Here is a 24,052-nt window from a genome sequence, read left to right on the forward strand (position 1 = left end):
AGTGATTTATTGTCTTTGTCATGGATACTTCAGCAGGGCGGATGTTGAACAATACAAGGCCCTGAAGTCATGCCTTCCACTTACAGAACCATCCCAAAGCTCGAGCACTCAGCTATGAATCAGCCGATGCTCACATCTCCATCTACTACTCTGTCTTTATTAGCTTCTTTTGGTTGAATACTTTCTAGTGCAGTGCTTTAAATTGTGTAACACGGCTGATTAATTCGATTCCATGAGATTCCAGGCAGCAGGATGTGATGATGTTTATGATGTATACTCTCTCTGATGAATCATTCAACTGGTTAAAAAAAAAAAAAAAGCCCGGAAAGAACGCTCACTCGTCACTTTTATTTCTACTGTTTTTATGACCTCAGACTCTGCTTCCTGCGTCAACTCCCACAAGAAATCACCAAAAAACGTCAGAATCTTTATTGAAAAGCTACAAAAAAAGATGTGGGAGAACCCACACAGACACAGGGAGAACATGCAAACTCCACACAGAAAGGCTGTAGCTGGGCTTCGAACCAGGAACCTTCCTGCTGTGAGGTGACGGTGCTAGGGTATTGGGGAATGTCGACAGGGGGCGGAGCCGGTGTTGTGCCAGAACCGGAGCTGGCAAACGGGCAATATAACTTCCCCTTTTTTAATCATAAGTAAAATAATCATAATAAATACACGTGTGCAGCTGTCCTGTATTTACGCTTGTGATATCTGAAAATTGAAACTGGGGTCACTAAATTACAAAAATATTGTCGCTTTATCTTTTGGTTTTAATTTTTTCAAAATTTGAGATATCTCTCAGATATGTTTTGATGCACTGAACATTAATTAATTAATTAAATTAAATTAATTTAATTTAACATTTTGCACTTGCACAAAATAGTGATTGCTACATAGATTGTGAAAATTGTGAAATTTCTTAATGCTGTGTTCACCTCCTTGTGTGTGTGTGTGTGTGTGTATATATATATATATATATATATAGTCACATGGGAAATGACCATTTGCATTCCTCAAATACAAACTGAGCATGTACCTCATCAGGTTAAACGTGGCTTACATTTAATACACATAAGGGACGATATCATCTGTCAAATGCATGTGGAACAGAAGAGCTCGATGACATCACTGTTATGAAACTCAAGCAGGAATGAGCCCGAGGGAGCGAGGCTTTAGAAACACAGGTGAGACTGCGAGTGCAGCAAGGTGCAACAGTCTGTACTAAATGTAAATTACTGGGAGCACAGGCTTCAGAGCTTCCCGTCTCAAGGGCCCAAACAAACACATCTGAAGTTTCCACGCGTTTTCCGCCGGGACATCCTGAGGTTCCCCTAAAGCTTCTTTTTTTTTTTCCATTCCACCGACAGTCTCCTCATCAGCAAGAGTCCTCTCCTGCCGTAACACTACCGACACTCCAGCCAGTATTGTTCTATAGACAAGTTACAACACGGCGGCGAGCAGCCCGCCAGCAGACTGTCTGCTGTTGTGCCAACAGTCAATGAAAGCCAAAGGGGGAAGAAATAAATGCAGCAAGAATGAAATGTGACAGAGACGGATGTATTGATTTGGTAATAATGGAAAATTAGTATGTTGAGTCCTGGAAATAACAAATGACAAACATGTTAAATAACCTTGAATAACCTGTGAAGATGTGTGTCACAGCATTAATGGACCTGAATTACTCAGGAAATATAATTGACCAACCTTCATATCACCTGTTCATAAGAAAAGGCACTGTGGTTGGACACATGATCTGCTAATGATGACAGTTGTTATCATTTCATGTCATCATTTGTCATCCTGCTTTTGTTTTGATTGTTGACGTGCCCTTATTGTTCCACAGCACTTTGGATCCAACCAAGTTTTTCAGGATCGGCCAGTTTATGTGTGAATCTGCAGTATCCGTACAGATAAGATGAAGAAGAAATTAGGCAACATCACAACATCTGCCCTTTCTTTTTGTTTTATAATTTATTATTATTTTAGAACGTATATCTATTTTAGTTTTTTCTTTTCTTTTGTTATAATTCCTGAATTTCTGTTTATCATTTGACTTTTTTGTATTGATTTTTACTTTCTAAATATTTCTAGTTTGTATATTTTGTTTTTGATTGATTGACTAAAGTCAAGTCTGTTTTAAACCTGTGTGCTATCAATAAAAGATGGAGCACAGAGTGAAATAAAGGGCTCTAAGCGGTTTAATAAAGACCATCGAGATATATACTGTATATGTCCAAGATTTCCAAGATTTCATAATTAAGATTTGTAGTTGTCCTCTTGCTTTTGTTCTTTAAGTGGAAAGGAACAAATGAACAAATCCTCTGGAAGTATGACACATGTAGTGACGGAAAGTGTTCGTTCTCTGGAGTCTCCAGGAAAACATTCATCATATGACTGTACCGAATCAAAGTTCATTAAAAGAACAAACATCTAATCCATCTAACAACTCGACAACCATTGTAGCTTTGATTAGTTTTGGGCCATACAGTATCTCAAACACAAACAAAGTGTGTATAACTAAGTGCCATGTTAGCAATCCATCCCCCACCTCACGTCAGTCACAGGACCCAGGTTAGTTAGATTCTGGGAGTGGTCACGAGAGCTGCTCACTTTAACTGAATTACCTCCATCCTGGTCATGCTCGTGTATTCATAGTTTGTTAATGCCATGTCTAGACTTTTCCTGATGTACACACACGTACAATGTATGGCGATCAACATGGCGAGAAACTCAATTCACACTAAACACATTTTAACCGACACACGAAAGAATTGTCTGTTGATCGTCAGCATGCATTCAAAACATTCAGAGGCAATTCTGCAGGCACGCAACTCACTGTGGAGAGCAGGATTTTAAACCCCCTACTCATGTAAAGAAAACTCATATTTAACCTCAGAAGTGCTGAACTGAACAACTTTCTCATTTCCTGCATGTAGGATAAGATATGTGCTGGCTCATCTATGTTATAGAGTTGGCAACAAGATGGTTAAAAGATAAAAGTGTACATATGCATTTAAATTTAGTTTAATAACCTGGGAGTTAGCATTGATTCTGATCTAAAAATATAACTAAGACAGCTTTTTATCGTCTTGAGAACGCTGACAGAGTGCCAGTCAAACCTCAGCTGCTCGTCTGTTGATGAGGACTCATTTTAAAGTCTCTACATCAGCTGCCTGTGCGCTTCAGAATCAATTTAAAGATTCTCTTAGTGGTTTATAAATCTCTTTAATAGTCTCAGTTCCACCTATTTAATCTGATTTACTTTTAACCTATGAACCCTGGAGGACCCTCGGGTCTTCTGGTCGTGGCCTTTTAATCACACTAAAAGTCCGAATGAAAACTCAGCGTGGTCCACGTCTGTTATGTCAACCTCCCTGAAGACCTGAGGGCATCAGAGAACGTTCATACTATAGATCATAGACTAATACTATTCTTTTTAATCTGGTTTTTACTTGAACTATAATTATAAACTTTTATGTTTCTATATTTGAATCTGTTACTCCATCATCACTTTTTTAGTTAATTGTCTATTTATATATGTAAACCTTTATTTTTGGTTATCTATATATTTTATTATGCTTTACATTTACTCTATTTTATCTAACTATTGATACATTTCAATGGGTTTATTTTTATTTTATTTATTTATTAATTAATTTTTTTTATTTAACTTTCTTAACTAATTCCATTTAATTATTTATTAATTTTTAATCTTCCTCTGATGTGGTGGCACTTTTCAGTTTGTGTTGTGCTTTTGTTTATAATGGTGTTTGGGGCGTGATTGTGTTGAAGGACTTTGTGTTGCACAAATAAAGTCTGACTGATTGATTTATATATTCGGTTTGTTATGTTCAAGTTATAAAGTATCTATCTATCTATCTATCTATCTATCTATCTATCTATCTATCTATCTATCTATCTATCTATCTATCTATCTATCTATCTAAATAAATAAATAAATAAATAAATAGAGAACATTAGCAATGGTTACTCAGCCTTCTGTCCTTTGTACATTCCCCAGTATGAAAGCGGCACTGAGCTTCATTAAAGTGAAACCTTGTCAGCAGTATCAGTCTCATGATAAACAGAAACAACACGCTCATTGACCACTTTGGTGTTTTAATTCCTTTGACGTAAATGACACTTTAAGAGCAACATCTTTGAGAACTTCCTCATGCATCAGTTACAAAAGTACAAACATCAGTGTAACTCCCCGTCTTTCACAACACGACTTTGGTTAAAGCTACTTTTTTTTCTTTTTTTTTTTTTTTTCAAGTTTAGACTGCTATTATTTTCCCTTTGTGGTGTATTCCAGTGTATCACAACACAGACGGTCATAAAGTGTTAACAAGTGAGAGCGAGCGTTGTTTAGGATACAGAGCAGCCCGGAAATCTAACGTATTTACTGTAAATGATGAGACACTATGGAATGTTACGTGTCTATGCAAAAAAATAAGGAAGCACAATATTATGTTGGGCCACAGTATACAGGTCCTGCTGCTTTGTGGAGCTCCAGGAAATCCTTGTTTTTAAAGCTGGTGCGTCATACGAGCATGAATGTAGTGTATGACAAATATTCTCTCTCTGAATGTTTTCAGTGGAGCGTGAAACGGTAGCAACGCTTACCTCTTGCACATATTAAAATATATATAATTCAACTTGTTTGTCAGCTGATCATAAAACAAAATCAAAGCCTGTTTTTTGTACTGACATTTACAAATAATAAAGAACTTAGTTAGTCAGCTGTTGCCTAATGTTGGTCCTTGGATTATAAGACCTGCGACTCCACAGAGTAACGGTGTGACAAAAAACATCAAAGTACAACAGACGATAAATGATCTTTGAGTCACTGATGAGACAAGCAGGTGTATTATCATGTCAGCTAGCGCACAATACTTTCTCTGTTTTAATGTAGCAGTCTATGACCCTCTGTTGCTGGGTAGAAGTTTCTCATATGATGAACGACGCACGGGACAAAACGTCTCTCCCTGCCAGTGGTGGAAAAGTATTCATCCCTTTTACTTTAGTAAAATACCACGCTGTAAAAATACTTCACTACAAAGGAAAACCATTCAAAACTTCACTTAAATAAAAGTATGTTAGTGTTATCATCAAAATGTACTTAAAGTATTAAAAGGTAAGAGTACTAATTGTGCAGTAAAATGGTCCCCGTGGTGTTTTTTTAAATATTATTTTTACACAGGAAAGGTGGAGAAAGAGAGAGAGACGGGATTACATGAGGCAAAGGACCCGGGTCGAATTCAAATTCAGGGCTGGCGTGGCTGTCACTGGACAAATGCAGTGGAGTAAAAAGTGTTTGTCTCTCAGATGTAGTGAAGTCGAAGTATAAAGTAACATAAGATGGAAATACTCAAGTAAAGTACCTCAAATTTGTACTTTAATACAGTACTTGAGTAAATTCAGGTACCGTCAATCGTTCGTGTTGACTTTAACACTCAAACTGAGGATCAAACTTCGGTTCAGCTGGTGCGACAGGACGCCGTCTCTCTCAGTCTCAGTTACTGCATACGGACTTGTATTTTTGTGGTGGGTTTTGTTTAGATTTGGATCCCCAAGTTGTGTGTTTACACATTTAAAAAACTGTCTGCTGACATGATTACTATAAAGGTGACACGTGTCACCGAGTCCAGCTCTTCCTAACGCAACAGATTTCTCAGCTCTCCACAAAACAAAACACGTGCACAACTTGTTTAAAATATACATCCATTTTTGTGTCGCATGATTACTTTTGTCTTTGAGTGTTTGTGTTAACGCCGCGTGAGCTCCACTCCGCGGAGTGTGTGTCTACTTTTTACTCGCCGCCCCTGAGCCGAGGACAGACAGCAGCAGCTGTAACTCACACAGAACAAATGGGGTCAAGGGATGCCAAAACTGTTCTGACTGGAAAGCCAGGTCAGAGGTCACAAAGGCGGCGACACATCCAGCAACTCAAAAGCGTCGCTCGCAGCGACGTCTATTTCTGAGCAGGCTGAGACCACACAGCTCGGTCAAAGACAAAAACTGACTGTCCAAGTAAAGCGCTTGTGCTCCAATGTGCAAACATGTCAGCAGAGCAGAGGTCTCTGCTGACAATCATGGCACTGAAGGTTCTTACATAATTCTCTCTCTGCCCAGTATGAGTGACAAATGTGACAGAAATGTCAGTGTTGGCTGATTTAGAGCTTTGGTGACTGGACACAGTCTCCAAAGACAACAAGCCATCCAAATAAAACAATATATGTCGCTTGGGAGCAACACATATAGACTGTTTCTGATGTAATGCCCCCTGTCAGCAGGAGGACGTTGTTTGTCTGTCATCTGATAGTTAAGGTGTGGTCAGGTTCAGGCACAAAACTTGGTAAGGGTTGGGGAAAACTACACCTTCGTTACGGGTTAGGAGACCTTCGACTTGTTGGTGAGTGTTGAGAAAGGGTTAAAAAGAAACATAGACTGTCACTAGAAAATGGTCTTGACCCATCTATCCAACCCAACCAGATTCAAACAACGACAACCCACGTCATAAACGTACAGACATAAAGCTCGAAATAAAAACAAAGACGGTGCCCACACAGCCTGTTTTTTTTTTTGTTCGTTTGTTTTGCCGTATTTCAAAAGTGGTAAGCGGCTCCGATGGATGCCGTGAGTTAACGCGAGCTGACGTAATCACACTGTAGCGGTACGATTCACCAGGCATTCATCGTACAGTCCCAGATCCCAAAAATTGATACTGTATGGTCTGAGACAGATTGCAGCACAGATTTTTTTTATGGGGAGCAACATGCATTGAACCCATAAGGTTATTGTTATTGTACAGTGTGTAAGGGGCTATTACTCAAAATGCCCGGTGTAGTGGTTGCATTGCATTCTGGTTTATACTGAGGCTAGTGAAAGTAGAAGAAGGTGGTACGGTATCTAGCCTTGAATAGTGGATTTCTCTCTGTGTGACTGCTGCAAAATGTCCTGTTGCTCTTTGATTATAAAGGACTGACATCAAGGTCTCTCTTCCCACCGAAGATTTAGATAACTGAAACATTTCCTACCCTTAACTCCCACTGCAGCAGCTGCACATATCTGAACAATGATGTGGTCTAACGTTTGACCAGAGAGATAAATGATGAACGACCAAACAACATAACAGATCCTAAAAAACACATTGCAAAACAGTGATACTTAAAAAACAAACAAAAAAAACAGGTGTAACCTAATCTCTTGTGTCGTAATGTGGCTGTGAATTTATCAAGTTTACAGTTTAAATCCCTCACCAGGCAACAGACCACAGTAAACATTAGAAATGTTGTTCTATGTCCAATAAAAGAAAAGCCGATAAAATCCCATGATTAAAAGCAAAAAAGAATTATTAAAATTAGCAATAAAAACCTATAGTGTCAAAAATGTGTGAGCTTTTGTCCCGTCGGGTCGTACAGGAAAAGGGTCTCGAGTAAAAACCCCTGAACGGAGTCACAATCCTCAACATCTAGCTACTAGAATACTTTAGTCTTCATAAAACCCCTAAACCCAGACCTACAGCAGGAAAAAGTACCGGTGTGCAAAAGCGGAGTCAGACTCGGATTCGAAACATGCCCTGGCTCAGCTGAAGGCGGAACAGCCGACAGTTGGCGATGCGCAGGGCGGCGCAGGACGTTTTGGAGAGGTCGCTGGGTAACATGGGCTTCGTGCGATGCCACGTCCCGGTGCTGCGGCGAAACTCCCGGATGTAGTCGAAGCTTGTTCCTGTACACACAGGAAACATCAACGCGTCACATTCAAATACTGACACACATCGCTGTGACCTCATCAGAACTAACGCTTTTCTGTTACTGACCCGTGTCCAGGTCTCCCACTACATAGATGCTGGCTCCGATGGGCACAGCGCCGTAAACGAAGGACGAGCTGGTCTGGATGCACAAGTTCTGGTCATCCAGGAGCATCCACCTTCACACACCAACAACAACAGACAGGAGAATTAATATTAATAATAAATAATATATTTAAAATACAATTTTCTACATAGAAAGATGGATCTGGAACTGCTGGAACATTAACCCGTCTGTAGTCACCTTAACCCATCTGTAGTCACCTTAACTCGTCTGTAGTCACCTTAACCCGTCTGTAGTCACCCGTCTGTAGTCACCTTAACCCGTCTGTAGTCACCTTAACCCGTCTGTAGTCACCTTAACCCGTCTGTAGTCACCTTAACCTGTCTATGGTCACTTTAACCCGTCTGTAGTCACCTTAACCCATCTGTAGTCACCTTAACCCATCTGTAGTCACCTTAACCCGTCTGTAGTCACCTTAACCCGTCTGTAGTCACCTTAACCCGTCTGTAGTCACCTTAGCCTGTCTATGGTCACTTTAACCTGTCTGTAGTCACCTTAACCTGTCTATGGTCACTTTAACCTGTCTGTAGTCACCTTAACCCGTCTGTAGTCACCTTAACCCGTCTGTGGTCACCTTAACCCGTCTGTGGTCACCTTAACCCGTCTGTGGTCACCTTAACCCGTCTGTAGTCACCTTAACCGGTCTGTAGTCACCTTAACCTGTCTGTCTGTAGTCACCTTATCCTGTCTGTAGTCACCTTAACCCGTCTGTAGTCACCTTAACCCGTCTGTATTCACCTTAACCCGTCTATGGTCACCTTAACCCGTCTGTAGTCACCTTAACCTGTCTGTAGTCACCTTAACCTGTCTGTAGTCACCTTAACCTGTCTGTCTGTAGTCACCTTATCCTGTCTGTCTGTAGTCACCTTAACCCGTCTGTAGTCACCTTAACCCGTCTGTAGTCACCTTAACCCGTCTGTGGTCACCGTAACCCGTCTGTGGTCACCTTAACCCGTCTGTAGTCACCTTAACCTGTCTGTCTGTATTCAACTTAACCTGTCTATATTCACCTTAACCCGTCTGTAGTCACCTTAACCCGTCTGTACTCCCCTTAACCTGTCTGTCTGTATTCACCTTAACCCGTCTGTGGTCACCTTAACCTGCCTCTAGTCACTTTTGTTCACACTTATATCCAACATCTGTGCATATATAGTATGTCATGTCATGCTCACGTCAATACCTGTGTACACGTATGAAAACACGTCTATGTTTTTAAGCTTTGTCAAGAACTTTTCATCCAAACTACTTCACCATCGACACTTTCTTGAGCAGCACAGCGGCCCAGTGTGAGGTCGACACAGATTCCTTCTGTTAATAGTTAGATCAGTTATTTCCACACTGACCTCCTCATCTCGTCGTGGTAGAACTCGGACTTGCAGGTCAGCATTTGCCTTTGCTCTGCGTTTTCTTGTTCTTGGCTCCTGACTCCGCCGAACACGTAGAGCTCCTGGCCGACACCACATGCCACCGAACCAAACCTGAGCAGGAAAATAACATTCACACTCAATAAAAGAGGACATGTGGCGTCTTTAGACATGAACGCTTCATTCAGAGGTAACAAAAACATAACTATTCTTATTTTCATGTGATTAAACACTAATTAAAACATAGTTATGAATATTATATTCCATTCCTGCCATAGTCTGTAAATAGCGCGGCCTAAATTTGACACACTGGACCTTTAAGAGTTTAGTGTATACACTGGTGTCTCTAGGAAACCTAACAGAGTGTTAAATGTTTCTTCCCTTCTCAAGATCACATGTTTCGCTATGTTTCCGCTCGACGTCTTGAGCAACATATTAATGTGTCGATATGACTGCGAGGTCACTCGACGTATGTCAAACTGAAACAAAAAGTGGGTGTGCAACAGTGACCACGAAGTGGTTTCGTTTCCTGTTGTGCAACAGAAACAAAAGCAAAGCTCCGAGTGTTATAAGTCAGATGTCATTATTATGCAGCAGGTAGGTACGACGTGTAACTAAATAATCTTCAATGGACAGAAAAGAGACGATAACAAGACAATAACTGGAGAAGAAAAAAAACAGATTGTCCTGCTCAGACCACAACAATTACATTTTTATATTTATATAGCGAGAAGGTTTAGACTGTACTCGTTATAACATTATTTACAGAGACCCAACAACTTCAACCATGAGCAAGCACGTGGACTAGATCAGGGATCAGTCTTACCTCCTCTCTTTCAGAGGACAGAGGCCCGTCCAGTGTTGGGTTTTGGGGTCAAAGCATTCGACAGAGTCAAACAGCTTCCCGTAGGAGCCCCCACCCATGGCGTAGATCCTCTTATTCATCGCGGCATAGCAGCCGACCTGAAAAAAGAAAGAAGACCGTACAAGTCAGAGCGTGTGGGGAGAAGTTGCAGCGGAAAAATGAATCACTTGGTCTCAATTCTGTCTAATTTTTTTGGACAAGTCTGGACAAAGGTTGTTAGCAGCCCTGGGGACATTCTGCCGTCTGTCCAGACAAAGGTAATTGCAACAGAGACCAATAAATAGAGAGTGTCCAGCTCCCTGTTCGTTTGGGTTTAGAGGAGAGTTTGTGTAGCGCTTTGAAATGATTCATCAAATTCTGGTCATTTTGTTGCCTTTATATTTCATAGTTGTAGACGAGAGAGGAGGGATGACACAGTCAATGTTCAGTATCGGCTATGCAGAGCTCTGACTATGGTTATGTGGCGGTCAGCTGCCAAGCAAAGCTGTAAAGGGTTTCCCCTCTGTGCTCACTGACCACAGGCTCGAGTTGCAGCAGTCTGTTACATAAGTTTTTGTCAAAATAATTTACTCTATACCGTATATCATATCTGGAATTAATAACCGATGTCATAAAGTATTAGTAAGATCCGGTTATGATATTAATTATTTCATTATATTTATTACAACAGATGTGAAATACGACTTATTTTAGTTTCATTTCCCCAATTTCAACAAGTCACTGGGCGTTAGCTACAGAATCATCATCAATGATATTTTAATTGTTGTTTTTTTCAGTACAAAGACTGAATAAGAGCTTGACTGAATCTTGTGCACAGCTGTATTTGATAAGATTTTGTTTATTAACGGTTACTAAGCTTTAATGTGATAATTAATTATGATTTTAGGTGTCACTGCCAGGCCCTTCTATTGAGCTGAGATTATTTATGAACAGAATTTACTTGACAACATTAAACTGAACAATAAAGTGGGGATACCTTGCGGATCATGGTCATGCTGGTCTGCATTTTCCAGGTATTGAAGTGAGGGTCGAACACTTCAACGGTGATCAGCTCGGTTTCTTTGGTCTCTCCTCCGAGGACGTAGATCAGACCGTCCAGCTCCACCACGCCAAAGTTCTGACGAGCCTACGTATACGAGAGTGACATGATAAGTTCTAAATAACAACAATATATTTTCCTGTTTTATGCCTTTTGCTTTGCTTTCATGTCTCCCATGTTGTTTTTGCATTTTAGGTTTACATGATCTTACTTTAATCTAATATTCTTATCTACGAAAATAAAGATAGATAGATCCCGAGGGAGTTTCAAGCACCCACCAGTAGCATGGGACACAGTAAACCAGTAAACACACATTAAAATTAACCTATAAGATAAATTTGAGTTTAAATTAACCCTGTGCTACAGTCTGTCTAAATAGAATATAAAAAGTAAAAACAGATTTTTATTTTTTGATGTAAATAATAAATAGAACTACAATGTGTAATTAAATTAGGCTGTAGACACTGAATGACCAGGAATTAGCGCAAATATATAGTATAAAGTCTGATTTTAATACTAATGTGTAGAGCGTTCAATAATATCTCCTCAACATAAAACATGAATGACTTCACTGCCTGTTCTCTGTGCACTGCTGACGCCTGGTGGTCATGAAGTGAAATAACTGCACTGAATAATGTAACATGGCTGCAGGAACGTGGTGACTGATGATAAAACAACAGTATATCCCAATTGTAAAATACTTTTACTGCAAAGTTTTTACTCAGCTGTTCATGCACTTATAATTTAGGGGGAATTTTTAACTGCTGACACATCAGGAGTGCTTGTACCTGTAGCATTGGGGGTATGGGGCTCCAGGTGTTGGACTCTGGGTCATATTTCTCTCCACTGTCCAGGACTGTGTTGTGTTCATCGGTTCCTCCCATCACAAACAGAAAACCCTCTAACAGACAGAGAACACTGTGTTATTAATGACTCTAGAATATAACATAAGTCACAGGTGTGTTTTCTGTATCACTCGTGTTGTGGTGGAAGTTTTTTTCTGCACTGACCGGCAGCGACCATCCCGTGGCCGAGGCGAGCCACACTCATCGGCTGCAGCTCGATCCAGGCCTGTCTGTTGGTGTCATAGAGTGGACACATGCAGCGCGTCACAGCGGTCGGCTTCCTGCTTCTGTATGGGACGGAAAAAAAAAACACCAGACGAGACAGGATGTGAACAGACTGTGTGATCCGGGTGAGCTAAGCAACAGTTCAACTAGTTCCTCTGTCTGTGACCACATATTACTCTAAAATAACATTACCGTTTCTGTGAATGAGGCTGAAAACTGTCTTGATGACAGAAAATCACAGTGTGGACAACTCGTGATTCCAGCAGGTTCTGACCACAACCATCACATTTTTTAAAAAGTCCCATATGTCACATTTTTCCACCGTTTTATTTGACGTTTTACTATCTATGAGAAGATATATTTGTGGTTTTAAATACACTTCACGCACAAGTCAACATTTTTCATACAAAGATTTTTCATGCTTTGCAAATTTTAACGAATTTCATGTTAGTTTGTTGGACAAAACAAAGGCGAAGGAGTCTTTGAGCTCTGCATTATGTCGGCATTTCTCAAGATTTTTAGAAAACTTTTTAAAGAAACAATCAAATGGAGAATGGAGAAAATAATCAGCAGATGAACCTCTAATAAAAATAAAAATAATAATAATCAGTTGCAGTCCTACACCTCAACCGACCACAACAGTTTGTTACTTTGTTTATTTTTTTTAGATCCCCATTTACTGTACTGTTCTAACCTGCTTTTATATTAATGCATGAATAATAATGATTCACACCTAATAAATATCTGAATAAATGCTGCTAATAATCTAAGTTAGCAGCATGGATGTGTGTTACACTGTGTGAATCAGACGTCCATCGTCACATCGTCGCAAAGAAACCACGTCTGTCGGAGACCGAGGAGAAGAGAATCTGATTCACACAGTCTCCTCTGAACGGTTAATGTTGATACGTGCCTGCTACTTGAACTCTGTGAAGCATTTACGTGGCCTCTAATCTGAGGAAAGAAGTTTTTTCCTAACCATTTGTGGGAGCGGAGCACGGCCATGGGCGGTGGCTGCATAGTTATGACGTCACAGCGTTACGTAAGTCCTGATGGCTCATTTATAGGCACAGATTCTGAATATGGGCTGTGTGCCTCTCTCCCTGGATTGCAGAGTACAAGTGATAATAATAAATGTGGTTGAACAGTGACTTACTTGCGATCCTCTCCTCCGGCCACAACGATACACTCTGAGTAACCTCTGGGTTTGAAGGCAGCGAGCAGAGCCTCGCCCTGCAGCGTGCCTTCCCCGAGCACTTTCTGACAGTGCTCCCTGATCACCTCCCTCATCAGCGGCTCTCCCATGGCCTGATGGGACACCATGTTGTTACTGCTACTGATAATACTACACAGCATACATTGAAATCTGGAGGTTCTCCTACCTGCTCTCTCAGGTAGCTGATGTCCAGGCCCTGCAGCCATACAGCAGACATCACTTCCTTCATGTGTACCTGCAAATTAAGATTTGTGGTTTATGGAACAAACCAAAAATTAAACTGAATTAATTCATATTTTTCATCATGACATATCAACAAGTTGGGAACATTATGCTCCCTTACATATGCAGCAAACATTGGAGATAAATTAGACTTCATCTGGAGTCCGATTATTTGCCTCTCCAGCTACTCTTGACAAAAATATTTGTCTCTGGCTTTGTCTTTTGAATGTTTGACAGCGCAGAGTGGATCTCTCTCTGCCCGGTTCTGCTGGAAACATGGTTGGTTGATGATTAAAGCTACAAAGAAACCAACACCAAAACAATGAGCTGAAAGACATTAGAAATGGAGCCGAGACTATGTAGGTTTGACATTATGAGCAGATCGCTCAGTAGCAGCTTTAACTATGCGATGAGTGAAAACAATCATTATTAATGTGAAGAATTATTCTGTTTAATGTTCTTTGGCGCTATTTAGTGCAACCCAAATTCCAAAAAAAGGTTTTGTTTGGAAGTATATACTTATTCTGAACTTGATGCCTGCAACACAATCCCTAACAAGGACCTTCATTAAAAACCGACATAAATGTATAAGGGATGTTACTACATGGGCGCAGGAAGACTATGACCATGCACGGCGATCGATTAGAGCTCATGGTATAAGAGGAACTTGGACATCTGTGAATGCACCATTAATGCAGGTTTTGGAGCAACACGTGCTGCAAGCCAGAGACGTTCCTGCCAAGACACACCCTGCACATGTTACAACAGAGCGGCTTCGAAGTAAAAAAAAAAAAAAAAAACTGGCCTGGATTGCCTGCAGTCCTGAACAACCCCCCCATACCACTTAAAGTATGATTGTTAAAGGCCAAAGCACATTTGTGACTTTTATTTCCATGTCACAGAAATCAGAAGCTAGAAGACTCATTCTTCATTTTCTATAAATCATACATCGTATAAACCAACTCTTTGGTTCAGAAAACTGCCCTGTCTTTTCGTCTTTCGGTCACCAAACTGGACTGAAAACTTCAGCTCTGTGAGTGAAACTCTCTAATCAGCTGCTGATCAGTTGAACAGGTTTTGCCTGTAACCTCTCTTATCTTCACACTCGACCTGAAGTGAACACGAACCCACCCTGCGATCCTCTGGATCATGCGCGAACCATCGCACCACAGCCTCCAGCACGCGCTTTTCGTTGCCCACGTTCAGCTTCTCCATGGACAGCACCTCGCAGAGCCGGTCCGGCGGCAGCTCCCTGAACTCCTCAGAGACCGCCACGTCGCTGAAATGCGTCTGCAGGAACTCGGTGGCGACGTAGTGGACGTGGTAAAGGCAGTAATGAAGAGAGAAGAGCCGGATGCCGATGCAGTTCTCCGCAGTGATGCAGCTCTCTAAGAACTGGCAGCACAGATTCTTGAGGTCGGTCATGAGGAGAAGGTCAGAGGCCTGCACCATGTCCTGGATGGTGTCTTCATTCAGAGTGATCTGTGGGTGGAGGAGAGACACAAAAATGCAGGTGGTGAGACAAAGGGGAAGGTGGGGGGGCGATAGGATCGGTCCTAGGAATCCGTCCACACTCACTTCACCGCTGAAGATGTAGTCCAGGATCTGCTTCATGATGGACATGGAGACCCCCTGCAGCTCAATCCTGTATGTGGACCCATCTTCCTTCGGAGGATTATAGTTCAGCTTGGTCCTGACAAGAAAGCAGTGAATAAAAAGTATGAGCACGCCCATGTAAACACCAGATCTGTGCAGACAGATCAGCGCTTACATCTCACTCACTGACCTGATATACGGGCTAGCAGCAGCCAGGATGTTTTTCTGGACGGGCAGCTCCTCTCCATCAACCACCAGCAGCGCATCGTGAAAACTTTGCTCCTGCCAGAAAACTCGAAGGACTCTGAGAAGTTTCTGGGAATGCTGCGGGTCCGAAACCCTTGAACCGGGTGCACAGGCAGAAAGTGGCATGTCTGCACTTAAACTTAAAGAAATAAAAAACACACACACACACACAACACCTGTTCACACAGTGTCTTATTCAATTTAAAATTATACATATGCTCCACTTCTAAAAGGAAAAATTACATAACATATATCCAGAAGTATCATCTATATGTGATAAATGTGAGTCTTCATAGTTATGCACTATTCTTTCTGGTCTGGTGTTTTTAAATATAACGACCGAGGTTATGAGGTTTGTGATAAAGCCAGAACCTTTACTTATTATTCTCGGGGTGTCTGAAACCTTTTTCTTTGTAAATATGTATTATAGAAATGTATGTTTGTGGAGTAAGATTATTAATTGAATAGTGGAGAAGGGTTTAAAGGTTTAAATGAGCATATGCTTCATCCTACTCCTTTTCGGACATGTTGGGTTCACATTATTACTTTTTGTATTGACTGTTTGTTATTGTTGTTTTGACTGTTTTCGTTGGATTTGTTTGTTTTTCAGTTCACATGTTCGAAATAATCTAAACTAAACAAAGCACAACAATGTTTTATTTCATATGGTTTTATAATAAGCGGAGAAAATGATTCTTACGTTATGGAAGAGTGTAAACACGCCAACATCTAAGATGTGACTAGAAGGATTAACTAATACACTCCATCTGGAAAGAAAAAGGTTTGTTCTAAATGTTTTGACGCAACTTGGCAACCTGTTTTTTACAGTACCATGCTAATACAAATAACATAACAACTTAAAACTCTGTCTCCTATATCTATAGCAGAGTTCCCGTGAGATTTTCCATGCAGGTCTTTTTCAAGGGGTGGTTGTTTTTTTTTGTAATTATTCTGTTTGTATTAGTGATGTGTCGGTCGCGAACGAGCCGGTTCAAAGAGCCGGCTCTTTTAAGAGAACAATAGAGGAGCCGGTTCCCGTCCGTCCGCGAACCGTTCTTTTTCTTTCTTTGTTTTTTACTTTTCTCTTTAGGAAAAGTACCTGTGGGCGCTGTGGGCATTGACTACAGGTGTCACATGGATGCTGTGACAGGAGACGAGAGGAGTGAGGACGAGACTGGAGTTTGGTGCAAATATATATATATATATTTTTTACACTATACCAAAAACATTTTGGTTTTATTTGTCCAGATGTCAGTGGTGGGCATTAACAAAGCACATTTACTTGAGTGTTGTTATTTAATTTATATATTTTTCAATACTTTGTGTGTGTGTTTATATAAATATAAACAAATAAAATGTCAATAGCTGTCCTTTTTTAGGTTTTTATAGGCGTTTCTATCTGCTTTGTGTAGCAGAGTGGTGTTTTTATAGGCGTTTCTATCTGCTTTGTGTAGCAGAGTGGTTCTTCGAGCATTCATTGGGTGGTTTCAGGGAGTTACAAGGGATTTAACAACTGTAAATGCAGTTGGCTACAGCAAATTATTGAAATTCAAGTGATATATATGCGTTCGAATGGAAATCACAAGTCAAAACAGTGCTAAATTTGCCTGAATTATATAAGGTATAAGTGGTAAAATCTCTTCTTGGTGAGCAGAGCCCATCACTAGTTTGTATGTTTGTATTATAAATGCCCAATAAAAATACATGGGATAAAAAAAACACATGCACATTAACAGGAGACATTATTCAATTCAGCTTGCACAAAACAAAACAAAATTAAAAATAATAAAAAGGCTACGCCCCTAATTAGTAATATACCACAACACACCACAGTGGCCAGTGTGGAGCTGTGCTGTGTGAACTAAACCTTCAGATATAATTAAAATACTGCAAAGTGAATCACATGCACATGCAAATATGTGTATATAAATAAACATAAACATTGGTGTTATGAGTCTTAAACCGGCATTTATAAAGTAGCAGCTGGATAAAACGAACGTCAGAGCAAAGGCTCGCAGCAGAAAAACAAAAACAAAAACAACAACATCACGTTTCTGTGTCAGACAGAGCTAATGTAGCTCGTGTTAGCTGGGTTTGTTGTGACGAACCGGTGCAAACTTGTTGTGTCATGCATTTTTTTCACGTTACCGGTTCAAGTTTACACAGTTCAAGTGTCTTACCTTCAGACTACGGTGTGTGTTTTTCTGTTTTAAGGTCCTAACCACATTTAGGACAACGTGAATCACTCCATGAGACAGAATGTTGGAAGTGGACGTGAAGACACATATATATTATGCTGCGTTCACATCCGAAGGAAATGTCGGGAAAAAACAAACTCACGCCGTGTTTGTTTATGATCGAAGCGGCTTAACCCAACTAAAGTGTAAAAATATTTAGTTATGAATTCAAGACAACAAGTTAGTTAAATATCTTTAAATAAGTTTTGTAAGAAGACGCCGTTTATCATTAGAACCATCCGGATTGTGAGAATTCGTGTTGTACATGAATGCAGCATCAGCAAGGCGGAAAGCGTGTATATAAACAACGTTCCAATACTTTGACGAGCGACCTGTGTACCGACAAAACGGAGCTCCTGTGGCGGATATCACCTCCGTTATATGCGTGAATTTGTGTAACGTGTCTTAAAAAAGACTAAAACTAATAAATATTTCATTATTCATGAAAATATTATCGTGCAAGCTTACAAATCTTTTTTTTTTAAACGAGAGTCCAAACGAAGCGGGACGAGACCACAAAACCTAACCGCTAAAAAAATAAAGCTATCGAGAAATACTACCAAAATAAAATTTCTATATGAGTAAAACCTCTTTTTCCAACTACTGTTGGTATACTTTTTAGTAATATAAATTTAAAAATCAGCGAATCTTTTTTTAATCGTATATATTAATGACATTTACTGGTATTTGCTACAAAAACATCACGCAGGTTAATACTTGCGCTTTTATTTTGAAGGAAAACTCCGTCTTCGTTCTTTTCCGCCCGGTAAGTTGAAAACAGAAAGTCGCCATGACGCCATAACTTCGGACAAACGTAAATATTACAACTCTCTGCTCAGGATTACGTAAATATAATAATGTTTACTACTTATTTAAAGTTATATAATACTATATATATAATATATACTCATATAAGCTAAGCTAAGAGGGACCGTGCTGCTTAAAACGGTCCACTGTGACGTAGCACAAGTTAAATTATCGGTATATATATATATATGGTGTTGTGTGTGTGTGGTGTAATATTATATAATATATGTGTGTGTTGTGTGTGTGGTCTGTGACGTACACAAGTAAATATCGATTCATGTGTATATATATATATATATGTATATATATATATAACGGTTCATATTTCATATGTTATGTGTTTTTATTTTCTAGTGTTGCTGTGATGGGGGGGAACCACTGAGACTCGTTCATGTTTCTCTGAGTCAGCCTCACAGGGGACACACAGTGTTGTAAACATGCCTCGACCTTCTCGGATCAAACTGTCTCCGTGGATCGAGAGTCTGATCCTGAGTTATGGCAGTGACCCGCAGGTGGAGGAGGGTGGAGGCAGCAGCAGCGGGGGGCTGAAGGCTCATGTCATCGGGGTGGGTCCCATGTCTCAGTCCCAGGCTCAGGGCTCTGAAGGCCCCACAGCTCTGCTCTTCCTATCCGATGAGGTGCTCCAGATCCCGGCCATGCTCACCGCGTCAGCCTGGGAGCACCTTCAGTACCACGAGGAACGCGAGTCCCTCTCCAGCCTGCTCAACACCACCGTGTACATCCAGAACTACCGGCTGCAGTTTCACGCGGCCCCGGAGAAGACCAAAAGCAGGTTCTTCTTATCGGTCGGAGAGCTGGCCACGACCGCGGCAGGTCCGGTTAAAGAGAGCACCCCTTGCTGCACCACGCTGCCCTCCGTCAGGCAGAAGATCTGCAAGACGTGGAGGCTCCTGCTGGATCAGGAGATGCAGGAGTCACAGAGGAGTCAGTGTGGGTTCGATCTGTCAGAGCTGCTGGGGGAGTGGCAGCAAGACTGCCTGCGGACGGTGCTGGAGGACGTCAGAGAGAGGCTGACGACGGCGAGCCGCCCGCAGCCCTCCACCTCCACTTCGTCGCTGACGCACCCAGGCGCACTCACCGCCACGGGCTGGGATGTGGACAGGGTCAGATATAAGAGAGAGAAGTGTTTCAGCGTGCCCGTAAAGTGTCTTCTCGTCCCAGAGGAAGACGCTCTGCAGCCGCAAACGCCACCGCTCAGTGGAAGCGGGACACCGAGCAGGCTGACCGCCGCCTCTGAGGACAGTATGGGAGATTCTTCAGAGTCTGCACAGCCTTCTGTGGACGATGCAGAGTGGCGAATCGCTCAGCCAGCTGTCCTAGAGACGGTCTGTGACGCCAAAGACGACTCTCCTCCTCCTCCCGCGGAGCACAGCAAGGACATGATCGTCGGGATGATCCACAGCGATATCAGACCTTTAACCAATCCTTGGGACATTTTTCCTCCCCCAGGTGACACCTCCTCGTCCTCTTGTTCGTCCCCAGAAGACAGACCAACCCACTCACCTCACGATCACGCTGTTGCCAAATCCGAGCCCGATCACGCCGCGGTCCTAACCAGCACGCAGTTTCCTGTCCAAAGCTCGAAGGAACCCCTTCAGACATCAGAGCAGAGCATCCTCCCGCCGTACCAGCTACAGATACCGACATCTAGCCACCACGCCTCTGCCGGCTCTGTGAAAACACCAGAACCTTTTACCAGACTGTCAAACCTGTCGCCTGCCGCAGACAAACACCACACCGACCCAGCTTCAAACGAGGAAAGCCAGGAGAAGAGAAAATCTGGAAAGGCGAAGAGAAAGAGCAGCACACCGGAAGCAGGAGTGGACGGGAGAGAGGAGGAAGCTGAGATCAGCAGGAGTCCTCCGTCCTGGTTGTTTGACAGCGAGGCAGACGGCGGGGCCGCACAGGACAGCAGTCAGCATCAGCGTCAAACCATGTTGAGAAAGACTCCCACTGTGCACAGTGATGGCAAACGTTTCTCTTACTCCTACCAGGCGTCCGGACAGAATCTGCAGGATTTCAGTCGATTCAAAGTTGCTGGATTGTGGCTGCAGTGGGCGGTGAAGTATCTTGTCGTGCCAAAGCAGACAGATAATCCACACGACACGTCAGCAACCTCCAATCAGACGTCATCGGACAGGACGGGGGTCATTTCAAATTAGGTTCAAAACAGACAGTTAAGCCGGTCTGCTGTTGTTTCAGTTGTTGGATCATGTTGAAGTTCCAGAGCAGCTCTGTATAGTTGAGTTTATTTTGTACGAGTAAAAAAATGTGAAATCTTTTTAAATCTGTCTAGCAGAAATAAACAGAAAAAAACACACAAGTTGCTTTGTTGTCATAACTCAACGAGAACACCAGAAGAAACAAAACACTTTTATGTCCAACACACTTCAGGTCTTATTAAGAACATGGTTCCCAAACGTTTGACAGTATATATAAACAGATACAGGTCATTAAAAGTTATTTTTTACCCCAACATTAATAAATACATGTTTAGCTGTCTACATGTGAGCTACAAACAGACTTCTAGCTCTCTTAGCTGTGATCTGTGTCTCAAACTATACTGTCGAATCCTTGAATCTGAAGGAATTAGGTCTGGAAAGTCCTTGAAAAGTGAGTCTATCATAGCTTTTAAAAGCTGCTGCAGCTGGAGATGAAGTTCATAGTAAAACCAAAACCAAAACAATAAGCTGAAAGACACAGAAACAGCTGTAACCAGTCACCGGCTTCAACTCATTAATTCAACTCCTTATTTCAAATTTAAAGACAGATAGTAAAACTGAAAACTAGAATTTTAAGGTGACTCGATGTTCATTAAAAGTGTATTATGAGTTATTAAACTTTCAATTAATGATAAAAGATTTCACCAGATTCCTGTGTGACGTCTTCCCTTTAACTGAACACACATACTGTACTACATAGTACATACAATATATAAGTGCAGTATCAGTTGTGAAAGTAAAGCAGTTTTCTGTTTGTCCAGATGATGTCACTAAATACCACACGTTTAAACGAAGCTGCCGTTCAGTGTTGAGTTCATTTCAGGAGTTTAAATGCATAAATGTGAATATTGCTGGTGTATTGTCACCAACATGGACACTAACATTTTTTACAACATTTATATAACACATAAGAGTTTTTGGGGGCTCCAGCTAATGCTCTCACACAAAGCGGCTGTTGTCTGTAATAGTTGTAACGACGGATTAAGTTCTGCCCATAATTTATTGCCATAATTGCAAGTTTCCGCTCTGAGTGAGTTTGTTTCCAAACTGGTTGCGACGTCACAGCGTCATGCTCGTACATGCACGCGTTAAGCTGAGATTTGAGGTGAGCGCAGAGGAACTTTAGCCCTTGCAGCAGAAGTTTCATTAGATAATCGTGTATTTTTATGCCTTAAAACATGAGGGGATCTCTAAAGTAAGCACAAACAGTACTGTGTGGATATACTGAAGATCAGCAGGTTACTTCTTTTTGGGTGAACTTGATTTAACTTAGAAAAGGAAAGACACCCAAGATCTTTAATGTTTCCATTTGGCAAAACAGTTTAGGAAGAAATCGATGAGCTCTTTGTCTCCGAGGTCATTCTTTAAAAAACAGACATGTATCAAGAGGCCAGGAAACAGTAGAGCCAAATCTAAAAAAGAAAAATGTTGGTCAACCTCTCAAGCTGGTAAAACCTGAATCAAGTTGCCAGCTCATTTACACAACCATTCACACCTACGGGTGATTTAGGGCCACCAATGAACCTTTTAACTTCATGTCTTTGGACTGTGGGAGGAAGCCGGAGTACCCAGAGAAAACCCCACACAGAAAGGCCCCAAGCCAACACTTGAACCAGGGCAGGACGGCGCTAACCACTGCACCACCACCCTCCCCTATAATGTGAATAATGATGTACAAACTATTTGTTATGATATCAAATCCAGGGATGTTTCCACAGCATGGATGCAATTTTGTGTGAGTTTGTGGTCTTAAAGGTCACAGCATTAACGCTGGAATATGAGGTTAATAATCCTCTCTAAAGGATCTAATGTTCTTTAATTGATTTTAAGCATGGATAGAAAGAGTTTTTCCAGCGGACGCCCTTTGAAAAATGTTAAATCCTGCTCTGTGTGACTTGTACACATCTGATACTTGCATGTTAGTTTAGTTTTATTTGCTAATGAATCACCGTCTGCTGAGAGAGAAACAGAAAAAAAAAAAAAAAGAGAGACCAACTTCTGAGTTTATCTACTGAAAGCTCCAAACCCCTAATGTAAGCAGGAGCCAGCTGTGCGCACTTGTAAAGTTGTTATAATCCTCCTTTGACCTATAAACAGGAAAATACATAATATAAAGCATCATGCTCACATCTACAAATAATACACTGTCCATGTTGTCCTTGTAAGGCAATACAGTCCTAAGTGGCCGCCTGCAGCTTCTCAAAGGATAATTAAAACGACGCGTTTTCGTTTTGGTCAACTTTGATACAAACAAGAGCCAAAAATCTCTGAAACTTCATCCAAAGAGCAGAGCCATCAGATAGATACAACTCCGCGTGAGGGACTGTGAGTCATGTTTTGTACGTATGATGGAATTGTGGATTTTTGTTATTAGAGCAAAGAACAAAAAAAATCAAGCGAGGACTGTCAAGTTTGACTAAAGTAAAGTAAAATGATTGTTTTTAATCTATGAACGGGGCCCAACATGAAATCTTTCCTTCAGGTCCTGCATATGGGTTCATCCATCCATGTTATGCATGGTGTATATATATTATATATCTATATCTTTGTACCCTTATTGGACTATGAGGATCTTTTGTACATGCCTGCTCAGGTATCGCATATGATTGACACAGCTTCAGATTTGTTACTAACTCATATACAAGGCTTTTCTCTGGTTGCTTCCATCCTATCTATGTTCTTCTATTTCTCTGAAGTGTGATGGACAATGCTCACTGTGCAGTGTGGATACCCTGCACCATCAGACTGGGATGTTTCCAAGACATCATCCACACTGAAAGACCTGGAGACTAAAATCATTGAGGTGTTGTTGTACATTTATTATTTTTCTAGACTGCTATGTGTTGTATTATTGTCTGCGTGTCTGTTTTGATTTGACTTGTTCTTAGTTTGTGCTGCCAGGACTTCCTTAAAAAAGATGTTTTTAATCTTGATGGGACCCTTCCTGGTTAAATGAAGTTTAAATAAATAAATAACAATCAAACTCCCCTATTTCTAATTATTTAGAACAATGACCAAATCCTCTTTTTTCCCCAGCAAATGCTCAGGGCCCTGAAACTGTGCATCATATTCTCTGGGTATGATGTAATTGTGTATTTTTCTTATTACAATAGAGAGCGGACTTTATTTAGAGTACATAAAAACAGCACAAATCAGATATTATTATTAAGATGTAACAGATGGGCTCCAAACAGTGTGTGTCAGCTGATCTTTTTGGAATATGTTTCATTGAAGATTTGTCTTGAAATTTGCTAAAGTAAATAAACAATC

The 24,052-nt window shown here is 41.1% G+C and overlaps 2 protein-coding genes and 1 long non-coding RNA gene across 4 annotated transcripts; 2 read left to right on the forward strand and 1 right to left on the reverse strand.

The window, feature by feature from the left end:
* Positions 1 to 4,102: 4,102 nt before the first annotated feature.
* Positions 4,103 to 18,238, reverse strand: gan (gigaxonin). Its single transcript, XM_019257189.2, has 13 exons — positions 17,676 to 18,238; positions 15,440 to 15,634; positions 15,232 to 15,346; positions 14,785 to 15,135; positions 13,598 to 13,666; positions 13,372 to 13,523; positions 12,156 to 12,277; positions 11,934 to 12,046; positions 11,083 to 11,232; positions 10,068 to 10,204; positions 9,221 to 9,355; positions 7,823 to 7,932; positions 4,103 to 7,731 (listed from the first exon to the last, which is right to left on the reverse strand). The coding sequence occupies exons 2-13, from the start codon at positions 15,619 to 15,621 to the stop codon at positions 7,559 to 7,561; spliced, it is 1,809 nt and encodes a 602-aa protein (XP_019112734.1). The 5' UTR covers positions 15,622 to 15,634; positions 17,676 to 18,238; the 3' UTR covers positions 4,103 to 7,558.
* On the forward strand, positions 10,212 to 11,292 carry LOC113744182 (uncharacterized). The gene is made up of 2 exons (XR_003461333.1): positions 10,212 to 10,363; positions 11,120 to 11,292. It is a non-coding gene; the product is annotated as an uncharacterized LOC113744182 (long non-coding RNA).
* A 185-nt stretch (positions 18,239 to 18,423) lies between the features above and the next one.
* acd (ACD shelterin complex subunit and telomerase recruitment factor) lies at positions 18,424 to 20,876 on the forward strand. Of its 2 annotated transcripts, none has more exons than XM_019257190.2 (2): positions 18,424 to 18,546; positions 18,894 to 20,876. In XM_019257190.2, the coding sequence occupies exon 2, from the start codon at positions 18,977 to 18,979 to the stop codon at positions 20,720 to 20,722; it is 1,746 nt and encodes a 581-aa protein (XP_019112735.2). In that variant the 5' UTR covers positions 18,424 to 18,546; positions 18,894 to 18,976; the 3' UTR covers positions 20,723 to 20,876. The 2 variants fall into 2 exon arrangements, with proteins under 2 accessions (XP_019112735.2, XP_019112736.2); XM_019257191.2 differs by having other exon boundaries at positions 18,493 to 18,577.
* The last annotated feature ends 3,176 nt before the right edge of the window (positions 20,877 to 24,052 follow it).

Source organism: Larimichthys crocea, chromosome XXI, assembly GCF_000972845.2.
Source record: "Larimichthys crocea isolate SSNF chromosome XXI, L_crocea_2.0, whole genome shotgun sequence".
Lineage (NCBI taxonomy): Eukaryota > Metazoa > Chordata > Actinopteri > Sciaenidae > Larimichthys > Larimichthys crocea.